The sequence below is a fragment of the Bos grunniens genome, chromosome 19 (assembly GCF_055505025.1).
Source record: "Bos grunniens cultivar Pamir isolate PY7600 chromosome 19, Bosgru_T2T1.0, whole genome shotgun sequence".
NCBI classification, from domain to species: Eukaryota; Metazoa; Chordata; class Mammalia; order Artiodactyla; family Bovidae; genus Bos; species Bos grunniens.
This window is the reverse complement of record NC_141183.1, coordinates 34,453,570-34,470,721: the sequence shown is the minus strand read 5'-3', so window position 1 is coordinate 34,470,721 and position 17,152 is coordinate 34,453,570. Positions and strand designations below refer to the sequence as shown.

The 17,152-nt window shown below is 47.3% G+C and overlaps 1 protein-coding gene across 7 annotated transcripts in view; it reads left to right on the top strand.

Moving 5' to 3' along the window:
• USP43 (ubiquitin specific peptidase 43) overlaps positions 1 to 16,370 on the top strand; it is a 51,629-nt gene extending 35,259 nt beyond the window's left edge. For 3 of the 7 annotated variants that reach the window (XM_086358876.1, XM_086358874.1, XM_086358872.1), the window contains 7 exons: positions 298 to 401; positions 1,530 to 1,607; positions 2,539 to 2,665; positions 2,757 to 3,108; positions 5,536 to 5,694; positions 7,293 to 7,457; positions 14,640 to 16,370. In XM_086358876.1, the coding sequence (XP_086215002.1) occupies positions 298 to 401; positions 1,530 to 1,607; positions 2,539 to 2,665; positions 2,757 to 3,108; positions 5,536 to 5,694; positions 7,293 to 7,457; positions 14,640 to 15,721 (2,067 nt within the window). In that variant the 3' untranslated portion in view covers positions 15,722 to 16,370. Of the gene's footprint in view, positions 1 to 297; positions 402 to 1,529; positions 1,608 to 2,538; positions 2,666 to 2,756; positions 3,109 to 5,461; positions 5,695 to 7,292; positions 7,458 to 14,639 lie in introns of all 7 variants that reach the window. The other 4 variants (XM_086358875.1, XM_086358873.1, XR_015147890.1 and 1 more) reach the window with 3 other exon arrangements.
• The last annotated feature ends 782 nt before the right edge of the window (positions 16,371 to 17,152 follow it).

Below are 17,152 nucleotides of genomic sequence, written 5' to 3'. Positions count from 1 at the left end.
GCTTTAATTAACCATGTGTTATTTTTTTTTTTTAATGTTATTTTAAATCACTGTGTTCACTGTTTCAGAAAATTTAATGTTACATGGTATTAGATTACTATGTTAAAAGGTATAGGGTGTATCTTCTAAAAAAATCTAAAGCCTTTATATCTCCAGGTTTAGAAAAAAATTATTAAAGACATATTCAAAAAATCCCTATAATCAGAAAGTTGCATTTTTTGAGTAACTTCTTTGCACATAACCATCTGATTCACACCAACATGCACATTGACCTGCTTCCTGTTCTTGGCTTGGCAGAACCTGGGGTCACTGTTCTCCATCCGGGTCGTGGGACTCTCCCTGGCCTGTAGCTACTTGTCCCCACAGGACAGTCGGCCCCTCTGTCACTGGGCAGTTGACAGGTAAGGGGATGTTCCAGACATGGTAAGAGAATGAATACATTCTTGTCTGACTAGACTCCTTCAAGGCTGTGTATCAGTAAAACTGATGACAATCTTAGTTGCCCTTGGTCTTCAGCACTAGCAACTGGGTTAGGTCCTTGTATACATTCTGTGCTTCCAGTCCTTATGTCTAAGCAGGACTGATGGCCACTTCAGAGATGGAGGGGACCCTGGGGTTCCCAAAGATGAGGACTTATTCACACTCACATGGCTAGTTAAGGATTGTATACCTTCCATGAACTCAAACACTGGGTTTTTGTTTTGTTTTGTTTTGTTTTTGATAGTTTCAATTTGGTTTTATTTGTTATTTTTATTTTTTGGCCATGCTATATAGCATGCAGGATCTTAGTTCCCTGACTAGGGATGTAACCCCATGCCCTCTGCATTGGAAGCTCAGAGTCTTAACCATGGACCCCCAGGGATGTCCCTCAAAACCTGTTTTTGAATCATCTTGGTGACAGCTGGAGGCTTATGTGACATCTCCACTTTTTTCTTTTAAGGGGCATTCAAAACTTTCTTTTAAGGGGCAGACCCTCCCATCGCTTGTCTATATGTGTCTTGATTTCACGTCTTCTACTTTCTTCTGCATTAAGGCCAGCCAGTCTCTTCTGAAATGGGCTGAGTGCAAGCAGCTGGAAAGACCGATGGGCCAATGAGATTTTCTGGGTCTGGGGGGCTCTGGAAGGGGAAGACCTTTTAGGTCGTGGAGGTGGGCTCAAAGGTGCTCCTTTCACTTCACAGTGGAGGGAAACCCGGCAGCTCATTTTGGGCATCATCAGAATTGGGTGTGTGTATAGGATGTTCAAACAGAACAGACCTATTGTCACTGAGCAGGTGGCTGGGGCTGCAGTGGGAGCGCTGAGCCACCAGACCCTCAGAGCTCACAGCTCCCAGGACAGGGAGGACAGAGGCTTCAGGGTAGATGAAGGACCAAGCCTTCCGCAGACAGTGCCTCCTCAGGCCCCCGACCTTGGTTTCCATGCAGCTCTGGACGTTTCTGTTGGGAACATTGGTCCTGGGGGTGGGGAGGGTGGGGAGAGTGGGAAGCCCATCTCCATGTCTTGGATGGGCCCCCTATTCTCTCATCAGGGCTCTGCATCTCAGGAGGCCAGGAGGCCCTCCGCACATCAAACTGGCCGTGGAGTGGGACGTTGACACCAAGGAGCGGTGAGTCCAGCAGAGCCCAGCTCCAGCAGAGGAGACAAAGCCTGTTTGTGCATAAAGGACCTTCCTATGCCAGCTCCCCTGATGCCACTGTGGGGTGTATGAAGCTTCCCGGATGCCCTGTGACCTATTCCTCCAAGAAGCCCCACTGGCAATTGTCTGTCTATAAACAACAGCAGTAGGAATAGTATAATGATGTCAGTGGGTGATGGCCGTGGTGGTCACAGTCACAGTTGTAAATGGTGAGGTGACACTTATTCACTTCCCCTGGCCAGGCCCTGCCCTGAGCACTTTCCATCCGTGCAGGATATTTCATATATCCCATTCTGTAAGGTAGGGCCAACTTGAATCCACCTTGTCAGATGAGGAAACCAAGGCACAGAGAGGCTAAACGGTCGCTCAGTGTCACACAGCCCGTGCCTAGCAGAGGTGGACTTTGAACTCAGGCCGTCAGGCTCAAGTGCACACTCTGAGTCACCCAGTGTGGCTGCTTCTCTAACCCCGAGGGCATCTTCCAACATTGGGAAAAGGCACTGTTCGGCCTGCTGCTGCTGCTGCTGCTAAGTCGCTTCAGTCGTGTCTGACTCTGTGCGACCCCATAGACGGCAGCCCACCAGGCTCCGCCGTCCCTGGGATTCTCCAGGCAAGAACACTGGAGTGGGCCTGGTGAGGGTTTATTAATCTCAACTAGGTGCCAGGCCATGAATCACATGAGACAAAGATACCTAAGCCCAGGGCTTGGTCCTTCTCAGGGCTGCTGGGGGAGACTGAGAATTCCAGTAAGAGAGAGTGGGCGCTCCAGGAGCCCAAGGAAGGGGGCCTTTGACTCCACAGCAGATGCTTTGCACCCCATTAGCTGGGAGTAGAGACCCTCGGTTGGGGGTGTTGCGGGGAAGTGAGACACCCACACGGCCTCTGTCTGCTCCCCCTGCAGCCTGTTTGGGAGCCCCCAGGAGGAGCGGGTGCAAGACGCAGACAGTGTGAGGCGGCAGCAGCAGGCTCACCAGCAACACAGCTGCACCCTGGACGAGTGTTTCCAGTTCTACACCAAGGAGGAGCAGGTCCCGCCCTGGGGGTCTGTGCCCCTGCTGGACGGGGGGTGCCAGGGCCCGTCGGTGGGTGGGCTCACGGTCCTGGCGGCTTCCCTTCCAGCTGGCCCAGGACGACGCGTGGCGTTGCCCCCACTGCCAGGCCCTGCAGCAGGGGGTGGTGAAGCTGAGCCTCTGGACCCTGCCGGACATCCTTATCATCCACCTCAAGCGCTTCTGCCAGGTGGGCGAGAGGAGGAACAAGCTCTCCACGCTGGTGAAGTTCCCGCTCGCCGGGCTCAACATGGCTCCCCACGTGGCCCAGAGGAGCACCAGCCCCAAGGCCATGCCGGGTGCCTGGCCTCCTTCCTGGAAGCAGCCAGCCTGCCTGCCCACCAGCTACCCGCCAGACTTCCTGTACGACCTCTACGCCGTCTGCAACCACCACGGCAGTTTGCAAGGTGGGCATTACACAGGTGAGCCTGCCTCGCGGCCCGTGGCTGCTGCTGCTATGCCCACATTCGTGGCTGTGGCCTGGGCCTCCAGATACCCTTGGAAGGGACACCCATGAGATGCCAAGCTCACTCGGGCACTGAACACCAGCTGACCCCTCACCCGCTCCATGCCCGGAACCTGCCAGGGGGTAGGGGGTGCTGGTCCAAGCATGGGGCAGGCTTAGGAGGGTGGTTGGGATAGAAAGTTTGTTACAGCCTGAGTTTTCACCATATCAGGTGAAACCCAAAGAGTGACATTTGTCCTCATCTGTGATTCAGCCCACAGACTCCCACTTATCAGATTTGGTATTTATTTCTATGGGGTACATTCGGTTGTTACTGCCTTCTAGGAACTTGAAGTGAATGAAGGATGGGAGGACAGAAACAAAGAGCTTGGCAGCTCACTCAGTTCATAATTGCATACCTTGGTCTGTTCTACACTAATATAAATTAGGTCATTTCTGGAAAAAAATTCTTGGAAATATTTTTTTTTTTGAAAAGTGGGCTATTGCTAGTGTACTCATGAACCTGCAATTTGGAAAATATTGGACCGTATAAACAACCAGGACCATCACTCATCTGTTCATTGAGCAAATATTTATGAAGTCCCCATTCTATGCCAAACCCTGGGCTAGGTGCTGGAGCCTAAGTGATGAACAAGATGAATAGGAGTCCTGCCCTCATGGGACTAATTTCAGACACAGAAATAAAAAGGTGCTTGTCCCTTTAACACTTTCACTACTTGGCGTCATGGAAAGGTGATTGGTTGCTGTGTCTGAGATACAGATAAGGCCTGCCTGAGCGTGTTACCTTTAGGAAAGAAGATGTGGAACTTAGCTGTGTGAATAATGGTAGGAAAGCATTATGGGCAGCACTGCTAGCGTGTGCAAAGGTCCAGAGGCAGAGTTTGTGTGTTTAAGCATTGATGAAATCCCGCTGTGACTGAAGGGGGAAGTAAGTCAAGATGGGGCTGGATCCCAAGATGCTGGAGGCCATGGAAAAGAGATTGCATTTTTCCAAACCGTGGTGGGAAGCCATTAAAAGGTTCTCGGCCGAGGAATAAAGACATAATCAAGTTCACGAAGTGAGGTCTTAGCTTGAGCAGAGAATTGGGTGGAGCAAGAATATAAGCTGGAATTGCAGTTAGGAGGGTGTTTCTGGGCCTCAAGTGGGAGATGGTGTTGGCTGGGACTTGGGTGATGATAGGGTATTCAAGACACATTTGAGAAAGAGAATTGGTCAGACTGGCTTTTGCACTCAGCATGGGATGGAAGAGAGGCAGGAGCAAAGATGAACTTCCCGTGCCTGGTGTGAGCCAGTGCAAGTCAGTCAACTGTGCTTCCACAGCAGGGGACGTGGGTTCAATCCCTGGTCAGGGAACTAAGATCCCACATGCCATGAGTTTCAGCCAAAAAAAAAAAAAGCCAGCCAAGTGTGGCTCGTGGGCCAGACCCAGTCTGGTACCTGTGTTCGCTCGGTTCATGAGTTAAAAATGGCTTTTACATTTTAAAAGGGGGTAAAAAAGCAAAACAAAAAACAAACCAAATAACAGCAGGAAGAATATATGACAGAGACCGTAGGTGGCCAAAGGTGACCTGCAGAGCCAAAAATTGGCCAAATGAGCTATTTGGCCCATTACAGAAAAAAAGCTGGCTTTTACTCCTGAGTTAGTATGTTATGGTACCATTTACTGAGACGTGGAGGGAAAGGAGAAGAATATCTCTTGTATTTGTTTGGAAGGTGGTGAGAGTCTTATCTATGATCATTTTCTTAGATGTTTGGCTACAGTTCTTAGGTAGGAAAGAAGTGTCTTATAATCCCAAGTTCATGTTTTCCTTGCATACTGAATCAGAGATGTGCATTTTGAAGCTTCTCAAAAGAACCAGGATGACCGTTAGCATTGTTACCTGAAAAAAGTGAAAGTATCAGTTGCTCAGTCATGTCTGACTCTTTAGCGACCCTATTGACTGTAGCCCACCAGGCTCCTCTGTCCGTGGGATTTCCCAGGCAAGAATACTGAAATGAGTAGCCATTCCCTTCTTCAGGGGATCTTCCCGACCCAGGATCAAACTTGGGTGTCATGCATTGTAGGAAGATTCTTTACCGTCTGAGCCACCAGGGAAGCCCCCCATAAAGAACTCAGGACACGCTTTTATTAGAAATTTTGCCTGAACAATCTCTACAACATAAGGATTCAGCTTGTGTGGTAACAACTCACTTTATCAGTGAGCATCTGGATGTATACCTGGTTGATCCTTTCTGATTCCACCAAATTCCTTTCTGGCTAAAAATGAACCGATGTTTCTCATTCTATGACAAATTATCTGTTTTTCAGCCATGCCAGTGGGAAATCTCTTCCTGCTTTGGGGGGCTCCAATTAACGGGGACTTGGGGTTTGGACCTTCGCAGCCTACTGCCGGAACTCTCTGGACGGCCAGTGGTACAGTTACGATGACAGCATGGTGGAGCCACTTCTAGAAGACGAGGTCAATACACGAGGGGCTTACATCTTGTTTTATCAGAAGAGGAACAGCATCCCTCCATGGTCAGCCAGCAGCTCCATGAGAGGTAGGTACTGCCATTCCTCCCGGGAGAGGGGGGTATTGAACAAAGGCAAGATGCTCAGTCACATCAAGGACCAGGATAGGTCCGGCAAGGGTCTGAAGGAGGAAGCTTTGTCTGCTTCCCTGGTAGCTCAGCTGGTAAATAATCTGCCTGCAATGTGAGAGACCTGGGTTCAATCCCTGGGTTGGGAAGATCCACTGGAGAAGGGAACAGCTACCCACTCTGGTATTCTGACTTGGAGAATTCCACAGACTGTATGGGGCGTCCATGACTCAGTCATGACTGAGCGACTTTTACTTTCACTTTCCAGAGCATGTACAGCCCTACAGAACTGTGTCCCATTTGTAACGATGTGGGCAGGACACACTGAGAGCAGAATGGGAAAAGGAATAACATTTTGTACCTGTGACAGGTGACTCTTGGGAGCGTGGCATTCTATATTTTCTCTCTTGCTCATATGAGCCTGATCTTAATTAGCTCATTATTGACCGAGGGATTTTTGCAGAAACTATTGCCTTGGCCACCGATTTTTATTTTGGTCAGCCAAAAATTGGTTCTGTTATTTCATTAACAGTTTGTGGTTATGATGTTCAGTTGTTACATCTGACACAACTGTAGTTTTCCGATTTTCATAAAATGTTGTCTTTCGTTCTCTCTTCTGTAGAAGCAAAGGAGCCTTCTTTAGCACCGTGAGTTTCATTTTCACTTTCCATCTTTTGTTGGCCTAATAATTACATTGTTTGAATCAGAACTATATTCTGAAGAACTGTCATCTTCTGAGACACTAGTATATATGTCACTTGGACAATCAGCATAAAATTTACTGAAAAATTCTTTTTCACTCAAAATTTTGCGATGTGTCGTTTTTGAAAATTTTAGGTTTAGACTACACACAAGGTTGGAACAAAAACCTAAGGGAGGAAAACGTGAATGATAATGACATTCATAAGTTGCATAATAAACCCTTGATCAATTTTAAGCTCTAACACCTTCTCAGGGTGATGTTAATTGTATCACTCTCTACAAATGTATTGCTGTGTCGCCAGTCAGTAACGTTCAGGTAACAAAAGACACATTAATACATCTCAGGTCAATAATGTGTTAAGCTTGTGTAGTATAACCCTGCATTAGTCCCATTAGAAAGGGAGAGGCAGTTATAAGGGATGTGGGTCCTCAATAGGAAATAATCGCTTAACCCAACCTGAGAGCTATGTTTATTAAAAAAGAAAGTGAAAGTGTAGTTGCTCAGTTGTGCCCGACTCTTTGCGACCCCATGGACTGTAGCCCGCCAGGCTCCTCTGTCCATGGGATTCTCTAGGCCAGAATCCTGGAGTGGGTTGCCATGCCCTTCTACAGGGGATCTTCCTAACCCAGGGATCAAACCTGGGTCTCCCACATTGCAGGCAGATTCTTTACCTTCTGAGCCACCAGGGAAGCTACGGTTCATCAATTACAGGTTCTCCTCTGGCAATTCACTTTCATTTCTGTAGCTCCGCTCTGGTTCTTTAGTTCCGGGCGCGGGGATGGGAATCTGGCAGTGAGAAGTGTTCTGGGGCCCCCGAAGGATGGTCAAGCCCACCAGCTCTGTGTTCCCTCTGCAGGTTCCACCAGCTCCTCCTTGTCTGACCACTGGCTCCTCAGGCTCGGGAGCAGTAACGGCAGTACAAGGGGCAGCCTGTTGTCCTGGAGCTCTGCCCCTGGCCCTGCGAGGCCCCGGTTGCCCGAGTCTGCCTTCTGCACCAACAGCCTGCCCAGGCAGGAGAAGGGTATGTTCCGTCATGTCGGTTAAATTTGCTGATCTTATTTTCATTTTCTTTTCTTTTTTTAGAATATTTGTCTATTTATTTGGCTGTGCTGGGTCTTGGCTGGGGCAGCATTACAAACTTTTAGGTGGGGCGTGTGGGATCTAGTTCCCTGATCAGGAATGGAATCTGGGCCCTCTGCATTGGGAGCGCAGGTCTTAGCCCCTGGACCACCAGGGAAGTCCCAGCGCATTATATTCTGACTCACCCTATCTGGGCATTTCTTTTCTCTTCACATTTTTTATCTGTGCACATTTTAGGGTAGTGTCTGTTGAACAAAAACCAAAAGGCATTCTTTCCCAAGCTTGTCCATTCCTCATTAGCATGAGCCTCTCACAGGCTCATAAATTCACCCCAGGTCTGTTCAGAGGTTTAGGACTTTGGGCCATTTCTCAGTTCTCCCAAGAAAAAATGTGTTTCATATCGCTCACGGAGGCAACTTCAAGAGACAGCCAACTTTCCAACATAGTACTCAGACAGGGGTGGGGCATAGCTCTAGAAAACTCCCCAGAGAGACAGAGGGGGTGGGGTGGAAGGAGAAATAGTATTGGAGAGTCACTGACCTCCACACCCTTGCAGGCACGTTACGTATCTCATCTCCTCATCCAGCTCTCTGGGAGAAGTAAGATGATCGCCCTTTTACAAAAGAGAAAGCTGAACCTCAGACATAACCAGTCACAAGCTCAGTTGCATAGTAGCTGGGCTGCAGGAAGCCCTGCTCCTTCTGGCTGCCCGAATCCTGGCTTTGCGGCTCTTAGGTGTAAATTCCAAATTCCAGTTTCAAGTTAGGACACGGGTCAGAGCCTTGGTTCAAAGGGAGTGTTCCCTTTTGGAGTTTGAACATAATGGTGATAGATTTGGAACCTGTTTGAGAAGCCCTGAGATGGTTGTATATCCATCCTTATTTTCCTGTGAATACTAAGCCTGGGCGAGATCAAAATCCAGCCCATAGGTTTTCAACAGTGGTTGGGCTTCCCTGGTGGGTCAGATGGTAAAGAATCTGCCTGCAATGCAGGAGATTCAGGTTCAGTCCCTGGGTCGGGAAGATCCCTTAGAAGAGAATGGCAACCCACTCCAGTTTTCTTGCTTGGAGAATTCCATAGATGGAGGAGCTTGGTGGGCTAGTCTATGGGATTGCAAAGAGTCAGACACGACTGAGGGACTAACATTTTCACTTAGTACCACCTCCTCTCCCTGTGGGTCTGTGGGAGAATTTTTTTTACTGTCAAAATGAGTAGAGAGGACAACTGGCATTTAGTCCCCAGGAGGCAAGGATGCTAAATGTCTTGCAGTGCTCAGGGATGGTTCCACGCAGCACAGACTTGTCCTTCCCAAGTGCCAGCAGTTCCCCTGCAGAGAAACACTGATAGCTTGGCAGTTTGATCCTTCCGATAGCTCTGGTGATGGGACCTCATAATAATGAAGGCAATTTAAACAAAAATGAACAGATTCAAATTTATGGAGACCACAACTTATATAATTGGGGATGAACGTTGGGAGAGGCTCTGTTAAAAAGAAAAGGACACAGCAAGACTTGTGTAATTGTATATAAAAACATGACCATGTAAAAAATTGCTGAGGTACTTTCAGAGGAGGGGCCCTAGGACTAAACCATTTCAGTGTCAATGCTCCTGATGGTGAATTTCCTCTATGGCTTTTATTAAGCCTCAAAGGTTTTATTGTCTCTTTTTCAGTGCTTTCCAAATAGTATGTTATTTCAGTTTCGATTTCCTCTTTGATCTTAAGGTTATCAGGGTATTTCAATTGTTTAAGAGTTTTTAGTCACTCTTTATTCTTGATATCTGATTTTATGGATCGTGATCCAAGAATGTTGTTTTCAAAAACGATTCCCTTTTTGTGATCAAGTAAGTACACGATGATTATTCTGTCAGTGTTATTTGTTATTTGTCAGTGTTCTGTGTACACAATATACAAAATAATGTACATTGTCTGAGGAATGTGAGTTTGTATCTTTTTTTTTTTTTTTGAGCTTTATATCTTAAGTATTCAGTTAGGTGAGTCGATTGTTGTATTCAATTTCACCACGTCCTTTTTAAAAATTGAATTATAGTTGATTTACAATGTTGTGTTAGCTTCTGGTGTACAGCAAAGTGATTTCCTGAACCTGCCTGCCAATGCAGGAGACATAAGAGACATGGATTCGATCGTGGGTTGGGAAGATCCCCTGGAGGAGGGCAACCCACTCCAGTATTCTTGCCTGGAGAATCCCATGGACAGGAGCCTGGCTGGCTACAGTCCATAGGGTCCCAAAAAGTTGGACACGACTGAGTGACATCATACACGCATATATAACATATATATTATATATATTTTTCAGATTCTTTTCCCTTGCAGGTTACTGCAAAATATTGATATAGTTCTCTGTGCTATTCAGTAGGTCCTTGTTGGTTACCTATTCTCTATATAGTGAATTTTCATTTAAAAATGTTTTCTATTACTCATTCTTTTTTTCTTATTTTTAGTGATTTGATCATGTTACAATGTGTTCCCTTTTTCTCTTCCTTCACTTGGAAGTGCTGTTCTTTAACATCTTATTAATTGTTACTTCATGCTTCCCAATATTTATAATCAAATGTATTGTCCTGTTATTATACGGGTATGAGAAGCCTGCTGTTTCCTGGAGTCATTATGTTTCAGCACTGCCTCCTCTCTTTCCCCCATAAGATGACCTGTGTGACGCTTCCATGCCATCCCCCCAGCTGAGAGATTGGAAATGTTCTCACATGCTCCTTCCCGTCTGTTTCTGGAGCTCCCCCATGTCATTCCCCAGCTCTTAGGTTTTGCTGAGATGGTTTCCTACTCTGTTCCAGATTGTCGTCAGAATTCCTCTTGCTGTCGGTTTCCTGTCCCAAACACACCAACTTAAGCTCACATAACACATCCTAAGACCACCCGTTCCCCGGGAGGGTGGATGGTACCTGGTTGCAGGGTCCGCTGGGACGCCACGGTCTGTCGTCTTTTCATCACCCTCTGTCTTGTGGGCGTGGTGCTGACTTTTAGTGTTTGCTCAGAGTTCTTTTTAGGTATGCATGACATGCTGTCTAACTCTCAGCAGAGCCGCAAATATTTTCTTTTCCTGGGAAGTGTATGGTAGCTCGGTGGTGAAGGGCTCTTAGGTTACAGTTGTTTTTCTCTCAGGCATCTGTGGATGTTTTCCCACGGTCTATGAGGCCCCAAGGTTGCAGGTGACAAGTTCTTTTTCTTCATGTGAGAGTCACTTGTTCTTTCTGGCTGGAAGCTTTGACCTTGAAGTTTAGAAATCCTACCAGAATATGCCTGGGTCTGTGTTCGTTCATCAACTCTGTCTGGAACTTGGAATGCTCCTTCTCCAGATGCAGGCTTTTCTTTAAGGAAATGCTCTTTTTGTTTAATTATTGTCTTGCCTACTTTTCAAATTCCTGTTATTTGCCTCTTGATTCTCCTACATCCGTCTTCAGAAGTCTCCTAGCTTTGCCCTGCAATTTCTATCTCTTTGCCATTTTGCTCTGTGGCTTCAAACGCTTCTTTCACAATTATAGAATTTGTGAAATGTACCAAATGTCATAAATTTCAAGATCACTTCAGGGCACTAATCTGAGTCTTAACAGTGACCCTCGATGCCTTCAGTTCATTTACTGAAATTTGAAACCTGAAAGTCACATATTTCAGTCTCCTGTGTTTCTACACTGGAGTCTCATTGACAGCTTTTGTCTGTTTTCTTTGATGGCTCAAAAGAGCCTGTTCTGATGTTTCTGTTTATTCATATTCTCTGACTGCCAGACCCCCTTTGTTTGCTGTTTAGGCCCTTCAGTCAGTTCCGAGTCTTTTGCAACCCCATGGACTACAGCCTGCCAGGCTCCTCTGTCGGTGGAATTTCCCAGGCACAAATACCAGAGTAGATTACCACGTCCTTCTCCAGCCAGACCCCTTTAAGTGTGTTCTTACTTCTCTGTTTCTGCACATAGAGGCTGCCCTCCACCCTCTTCGAGTGGTGGGTGGTTCTTGGAGTGATGGACAGGGCCAGTGGCCTTGGCTCCTGAGAGAGTCTTTCTTTTATTTAGTTGTTTATTTTTATTTTTGGCTGTGCTGAGTCTTCATTGCTGCCCGTGAGCTTTCCTCTAGTTGCGGCGATCGGGGGCTGCTCTTCATTGCAGTGCTGGGGCTTCTCATTGCTGTGGCTTCTCTTATTGGGGAGCACTTGCCCGCCCCCCCCAACGCCCCCCACCTTCCCCGAAAGCGAGGTCTTTGGTGAACAGGAAGCACTGGCTCCCAGTGGGTGCTTTCGCATTTATTTCTCCGCTCCGCCAAAGCTCTGGCTCCTTCTCAGATCCAACAAACAGAATGAAATAAAATCCTGATCAGCAAGGTGCTTTCTCACTGTGTCTTGAGAAAGAGGAGCTGGGTGCTTTGTGGACACCTGCAGTTCCAGTGACAGGATGCAGGGTGCCCGCGCCCCTCCATTGGGGTTGGGGGAAGGATGGAGAGCTGGCTCCACCGCCTGCCAGGGCTGCAGTCGGCTCCTCCTGTTTTGAAAGGCTGAAAGTCACCGCTCTGTGACTCCTAATACAAAGCTTCTCTTTCTGCCCTTCCCCCGGGCTGTGGACAGGAAACAAAACCTTTCCATACATCTCAGCCCCCAGAACTGTTTTATTTATTTTTTTCCCTCCAAGGTGTGGGAATTTAATGATGGAACAACAACATCATTCAGGACTGGAATTACAGAGTACTTGGGAGTGATGTTGTGTCCATCGCTGGCTAATCTGAAGTGCTTTAAAAAAAAATAAAAAATACCAAAGATTATCTGTGGAAAACTTGAAAGGCGAGATCTTCAGAACCTCGGAGATGCTGTCAGACGCCTCGTGGAGTTGACGGACTGTCTGTGCACCTCGGCTGGCTTACATGCTTGTGTGTTTTCCCAGCTGGCGGCTTGGGGACCCCTCGTATCTGCTCCTCTGACCTCCTGAGCACCCCCGCCCCCTGGGCCCTCTTCGTACAGCTCAGAGGTCGGCTTTGGTGGCTACAGTCCTGTTCATTTTGGGAGCTGTGGACTGTGCCCTGTGGTGAGAGTGGAGGACTGTGGGCAAGAGGCTGGTGCCCTTGCTCAGGGTGACCGTCCTTGTGCCACGTGGGCTTAGCTGAGGAGTCCTTTCTCAGTGGTGACAAGCATCTCATAAATCAAGGCATCTTAATGGTGCAATGACCAACGACTTTTTAACTTTTAAAAACTGTGTTAAACACGACAGGGACTTCCCTGGTGGTCCAGTGGTTAGGACTCTGGACTTCACTGTCAGGGTTCCTGGGTTCAACCCCTGGTTGGGAAACTAAGATCCCACAAACCAGGAAAACACACACACACACACACAATAGGCTTGGCCATTGTGACCATCTGTAAGTGTACCGTTCGGTGGTATTAAGTACATTCACATTGTTGTACCGCCACCAAAAACCACCCCTATAACTCTTCTCATCTTTAAATCTGAAACCCTGAACCCGTTAAATACTAATTCCCTGTTCCCTCCTCCCCCACCCCCTGGCAGCCACCATTATACTTTTCGTGTCTCTGCTTTTGGCTGCTCAGAGTCCTTCTTAGAGTGTAATCATACAGTATGTGTCTTTCCGGGGACTGGCTATTTGGGGGTCCCATGAGATTCCATATGAATTTTAGGATGAGTTTTTCTATTTCTGTTTAAAACCTCATGGGTATTTTGATAGGGATTGCACTAAATCCATATATCGCTTTGGGTAACATTGACAATTTTTTTGAAGATTTAAAAAAATTATATATTGTTCTTATTGCTATTTTAATTTTTTTGCCATGCCATGAGGCATGTGGGATCTTAGTTCCCAGACCAGGAATTGAACCTGTGCCCCCTGCCTTGGAAGTGCAGAGTCTTAACCATGGACCACCAGGGAAGGCCTGACATCTTAACAATATTCGATCTTCAAATCCATGAACACAAGATCTGTTTTCATTTATGTATGTCATCTTCCATTTCTTTCAGCAATGTTTTTCAGTTTTCAGTGTAGAAGTCACCTCCTTGCTTAAGTTAGTGCTTGAGGTTTTTTTTTTTTTTGACACTAATTGACTGTCTTCAGGAAGGATACACAGTCTTGGGTATATGTATGTTCCCTTTAACTCCCTATAACTCTTCTCATCTTGTAAATCTGAAACCCTGAAATGTTGAGAGTAAGGAAAGAATTGAGAAGAAAATAAAAAACACACAGCACTCCCATGGTTCCTTCGACACCTTGTCATTTTAGTATTTATTTCTCTATACTTCTTTGTATGTTTTCATATGTACACATGCACAGATCTATACTTACACCTGTGTATATATATATATATTTTTTTTTGCAAGTTGGATTACTTTTTCTAGACTCTGTATCATCCTTAATAGTACATATCAAAAGCATCTTTCTATGTCACAAAACGCACAATAGAGAATCTGGCAATTCTGATAAAATTAAACACATGATCCTCTTCTTTTTTTTTTTTTTAAGCCTAAGGGAGATTGGTGCATTTGAAAGGTAAAAGCACCTAATTTGACCTGAAAAGGCAGGGATTTTTGCTGAGCATTCTGTTCCATGACCATATTTAAGATGAATGAAAAGAATCTTAAATCTTAGGCCAGTGGCCTCAGAGACTGAGCTTCCTCGGGAGTCTGCACTGCCTGGCACGTAGCTGCCTTCATTGGCCCTGGCTTGCCCTGTGGCTTCAAATATATAAATGGAGCCCATGAAACAGTGAGTGAAAACATTGGTGTTCCCAAGGGCAGGAGCCAGTCTTGTTCACTGCTATGTCCCCAGCACTCAGGATGGTGCCTGATCATCAGAGGTGCTCGGTCAGTGCTTGTTGGATGTGGCTACTCTTACTGCTTGGGTGCTAAGTTGCTTCAGTTGTGTCTGACTTGTTTGCAACCCCATGGACTGTAGCCTGCCAGGCTCCCCTGTCCATGGGATTCCCCAGGCAAGAATACTGGAGTGGGTTTCCATGCCCTTCTCCAGGGGATCTTCCTGACCTAGGGATGGAACTTGGGTCTCCTGCATTGCAGGCGGATTCTTTACCATCTGAACCACCAGGTAAGCCCCACTCTTACTGCAGCTGGAGGGCAAGTCAGGCACTGATGCTCTTGGTGTCTCTTTCAGGAGGCTTGGAGTCCAGGCCTTTGGCACGGGGCATCCAAGGCCGCAGCATCAGCATGAAGGTGCCTACACCTTCCCGAGCAAAGCAGGGGGCCTTCAAGACCATGCCCCTCCGCTGGTCTTTTGGCCCCAGGGAGAAACCACTGGGCACATCTGTTGAGCTGGTGGAGTACCTGGAGTCCAGACGGAGACCTCGGTCCACGAGCCAGTCCATTGTGCAGCTGCTGACGGGTCCTGCCGGCGGTCACCAGAAGTCACACGCCACCCTCTCTGCGGAGAGTGAAGACAGTAGGCGAACCAGCGACACAGTGCTGGCCACAGCGCCCTGCCCCTCTGGCCATCCTGGCCACTGCGTGGTCCCTGGCAACTCAGATGGCCTGAATGCAGCCAGGAAGCTCAAGGAAAACTCAAGTCAGGACATCAGACTGCCCAAACAGTTTGACTTGCCCCTCACAGTGATGTCCTCAACAGAAGATGATGGGAGACGAGCCCGGCCTGAGGGCCAAAGGACCACAAGCTGTAAGGGAAGTGGCCTAACCAGGAGCAGTGGCCAAGCACCCTCCCCCAAGGAGGGTCCCAGCGCTGCGGCGTTACCTAGAAAGAGTGCAGACAGTCGCCCAAACAGCCCAGGCAAGATGAGGGCTAATGGGGAGAGAAGGGACCCTGAGACAGACAGATTCCCACAAGGGACCCTCACCCTTCTGAGGTCTGTGTTTTGGAAGAAGGAGATCAGGAAGAGGGACAGGCCAGAGGCAGCCCCCCAGGTGGCCCCCGTCTCCCTGGTGAGCGGCAGGAGGAGCCCAGCTGTGGATGGGGAGGCCCGAAGCTTGTCTCCATCCCTCAGGATTCGAGAGAGCCTGGCCAGGGGCCCAGCTGGCCACCTGGAAAGAGAGAGGGACATCCGATCAGCACCCAGCTCTCTGCTCCTCCCTCGCAAGACTGGCAGGCCCCCGAGGGCCAGCGCCCTCGGCATGTCACAGAGGAGTGTCCCCGGGGAGCAGACGTCTTTTGGCACCTTGCCGAAGGTGAAGTACCACACGCTGTCCTTACGTCGGAAGAAATCCTTGCCTGAGTCCAGCTTCTGATTGTGTGCTCTGGGGGGAGCTGCCATTCTCTCGGCTCTGCACCGAGCACCTGTGGGCAACCCGTGTTGAGAGTGGGACTGGGGGAAGCCAGTTGTCTTCTCTGGACTCCTGAAAATTAAAATTCCTGGTCTCTGCATCTGTATTCCCAACACCAAACGTCTGAAAAGACCTTCCTGGGTTGTTAGCTGTTTGTGTGTGTTTCCAGACCACTAGAGGGTGCTGGTCGGTCAGTATAACCATTTCAGGGCAAGATCTGCTGTTTTAAGTAATTCCAGGGCCTGAGTGCTTGTATTAAGGAATGATTAATAAGAACCTTCAGTACTAAATCAAATATTGTCACTGGCTTCCTAAACCTTGTTTTTTAATAATGGACTTCACAGGAAAATCTTTTCCTCCTGATGTTTCTCTGGGATGAAGCATTAAGGATGCCAAAAAACAAAGTGGTAGCTACACTAAAGCAGGATTCTAGAATGAACGGAGAGTATTTTAGGAGAGTATTTAATATATAACAATTGTATTAAAGTTTTTCAAGGTATTTAAGAAAGATAACTATTTTGATACTAGGGGCAAAAGGAAGTTCTTTTTAAAAAAAATTAACTGTGAGATCTATGTACAATTTTAATAAAAGTTCATCCATGAAACATGCAAATAGCTCTCTGAATTATTCAAGTTAGACAAATGCTCTTGTTTCTGCTGCATAAACTTAGCTCATTGCTTTTCCCCCCCATTTAGCCATTTTTAAAAAAATGAAGTATAATTAGACTTTCCTGGCAGTCCAGTGGTTAAGACCCTGCACTTCCAATGCAGGGGGCACAGGTTTGACCCCACTAAGATCTGCATGCCACATGGCATGGTCAAAAAAAATAAGTTGATTTCCAAAGTCATGTTCACTTCAGCTGTACAACACAATGATTCAGTTATAGATAGATGGATCCTTTTTCAGATTCTTTCCCCTTATAGGTTATTAAAAATACAGAGTATAGTTCCTTGTTGGTTATCTAAGCTCATTGCTGTTGCTATCAGAAAGTCATTGATTGCGTTGTTTCTGAAAATTTTAAGTCCTTTTAATTAAAATGACTTGCTGTTTGCTAAGGAAATAGAAGTCCCCCCAGGTCTCTCTCTGGAAAGCATGTACTTTCAAGAACCAGAGTCTGAGCCTGTCTTGATGGATCATCACCGGGGTCCTTGGACTCCTTCATGATAGAAACTGATGACAGGCCAGAGGAGGAATTCAGGCAAAGCTTTACCAGGACTCGTGCTGCAGCAGGAGGGAGCGAAGGCAAGCAACGGGTGCCCTTGGTCCCTCCCTGCAGAGGGCAGGCTGGTCCCTAAAATGGGGTGAGGGGGGTTGGGTCTGAGGGGCGGCTTAGGTGGTCTGCCCACCCCCTTGGTGGTGCTGTGTGCAGGGATCACGGGCAGGACCCTGCCATT